The 1,611-nt window shown below is 48.9% G+C and overlaps 1 protein-coding gene across 1 annotated transcript; it reads right to left on the bottom strand.

Annotated features, from left to right (window-relative positions):
- Positions 1–668: 668 nt before the first annotated feature.
- On the bottom strand, positions 669–1,280 carry LOC135829899 (uncharacterized). The gene has a single exon (XM_065342280.1). The coding sequence runs from the start codon at positions 1,278–1,280 to the stop codon at positions 669–671; it is 612 nt and encodes a 203-aa protein (XP_065198352.1).
- Between the last annotated feature and the right edge of the window lie 331 nt (positions 1,281–1,611).

Below are 1,611 nucleotides of genomic sequence, written 5' to 3'. Positions count from 1 at the left end.
TTGTTGCGTGAGTTATCATTGTGTTCTTTTGTTCGCGTTGCTACACTACGGCCAGTCTCTCCAACATACTTCTCCGAGCACTTGCAGGTCAGACGATAAACCACGTTGCGTCTTGTGCATTCTACCTCGCTCGATTGGCATGAAACGCAGGCGGCTTTAGGCCTTCCTCGTCGCCTCGGGGCAGCGGGATCTACCCACTTACGGCAGCAAGGTCCAGTGAGGCTGGACTTAGTGACGCTGTTGGAAAGCCTTGCATTCTTGTAGATTATCTGCACATTTAGATTGTATTTGTTTAGAAGACGGTGGACCCTGTAGTGGATGGCATCCGTTTTGAATGGTAACTTCAACGTGGATCGATAGTCTTTCTTTTGTTTAGCAGGTCGTCTGGCTCGTTCATGAGCAGTCGCGATAACTTTGTCAGGAAAGTTGTTGAATTTTAATGTGTCAATAACCTTTTGCTCACTTCGCTGGCGGGCTGCAGGATCAGAGGAAAGGCGGGCCGCGCGGAGGAATTCCGAAGACGCGATGGCGAGTTTTTGCTGTTGCGGAACGCACGAGTTGAAGTCTGAGACGAGGCCACTGTGGCAAGCTTTGCGGAACAGCTCGAATGATATTGCGCCCTCGGAGGAGACATGAATAGTCGTGTCCATGAAGTCAACCGACCCAGTTTACTCCAAAGATTGATACGTGAACTTGATGCTCGCATTGGCGGCATTAAAGAATGCAATCAGCTGGCGGAGAAGCGCGGCCCCCAGTGTCCACAGCATAATGATGTCATCAATATAACGCTTGTAGAGTACGGGAGCACCAGGCGAGTTTAGCAACAGCGAGGTTTCGAGGTCATGCATGAAGATAATCGCAAACGGGGGCGCTAGGTTGTTACCCATGGCGATGCCTTTCCTCTGGTGGTAGACCTTCTCACCAAATCTGAAATAATTGGATCTTAGAACGAAGGTTAACAGCTCTTCGATCTGCTCCACGCTTAAACCAAATGTGTCAACAGACTCGATGTGCTGCTGCAGGACTCTAGCAACCGCCTCCACCCCTTCAGCGATAGGGATACTTGGGTAAAGAGCGACCACGCCCATTGTAACGATGATGGTCCCCGCTGGGGCTTGTAGGTCGGGATACACTTGCCGGATATCCTCCAGTGCTTCCAGCGTGTTTTTCAGATGTGCTGGGACATATTTCAGGCATTGGTTGAGTATGCGCTCCAGGACAATAGCAATATTGGTCACCGGGCTATCAACAGCTGACACAACATGGCGAAGCGGTACCATTTATTAACCCACCCTAACCGGTGTGCCCACTTCATTCCTGATGATCGTTATTTCATGACCGAAACGTTGAAATATAATATTTTTCTGGTGAAAAGCAGTGATTTGAGTGTGAGCCAGTGTTGCTCATAACCAATTTTTTATATATGTAATTGTGTTTATTTTTTGTCATAGTTTGTGTAATCATGGAGAATTGGATTTAAAACAGGTTGCTATGATGGGTGTGTGTGTGTGTGTGTATGTACGTTGTGTGTGCGTGTGTGTGCACGCGTGTGTTGCAAGGCCCACTGTGGGGCATGTGGTCGGTGCTGCCGCTCTACTCGTGGCTTCCAAA

The sequence above is a fragment of the Sycon ciliatum genome, chromosome 13, assembly GCF_964019385.1.
Source record: "Sycon ciliatum chromosome 13, ocSycCili1.1, whole genome shotgun sequence".
Lineage (NCBI taxonomy): Eukaryota > Metazoa > Porifera > Calcarea > Leucosolenida > Sycettidae > Sycon > Sycon ciliatum.
This window is presented reverse-complemented; position numbering and strand designations above follow the sequence as displayed.

Coding starts and splice junctions, on each gene's coding strand:
- LOC135829899 (XM_065342280.1), bottom strand. CDS start 1,280: ATGGTACCGCTTCGCCATGTTGTGTCAGCTGTTGATAGCCCGGTGACC.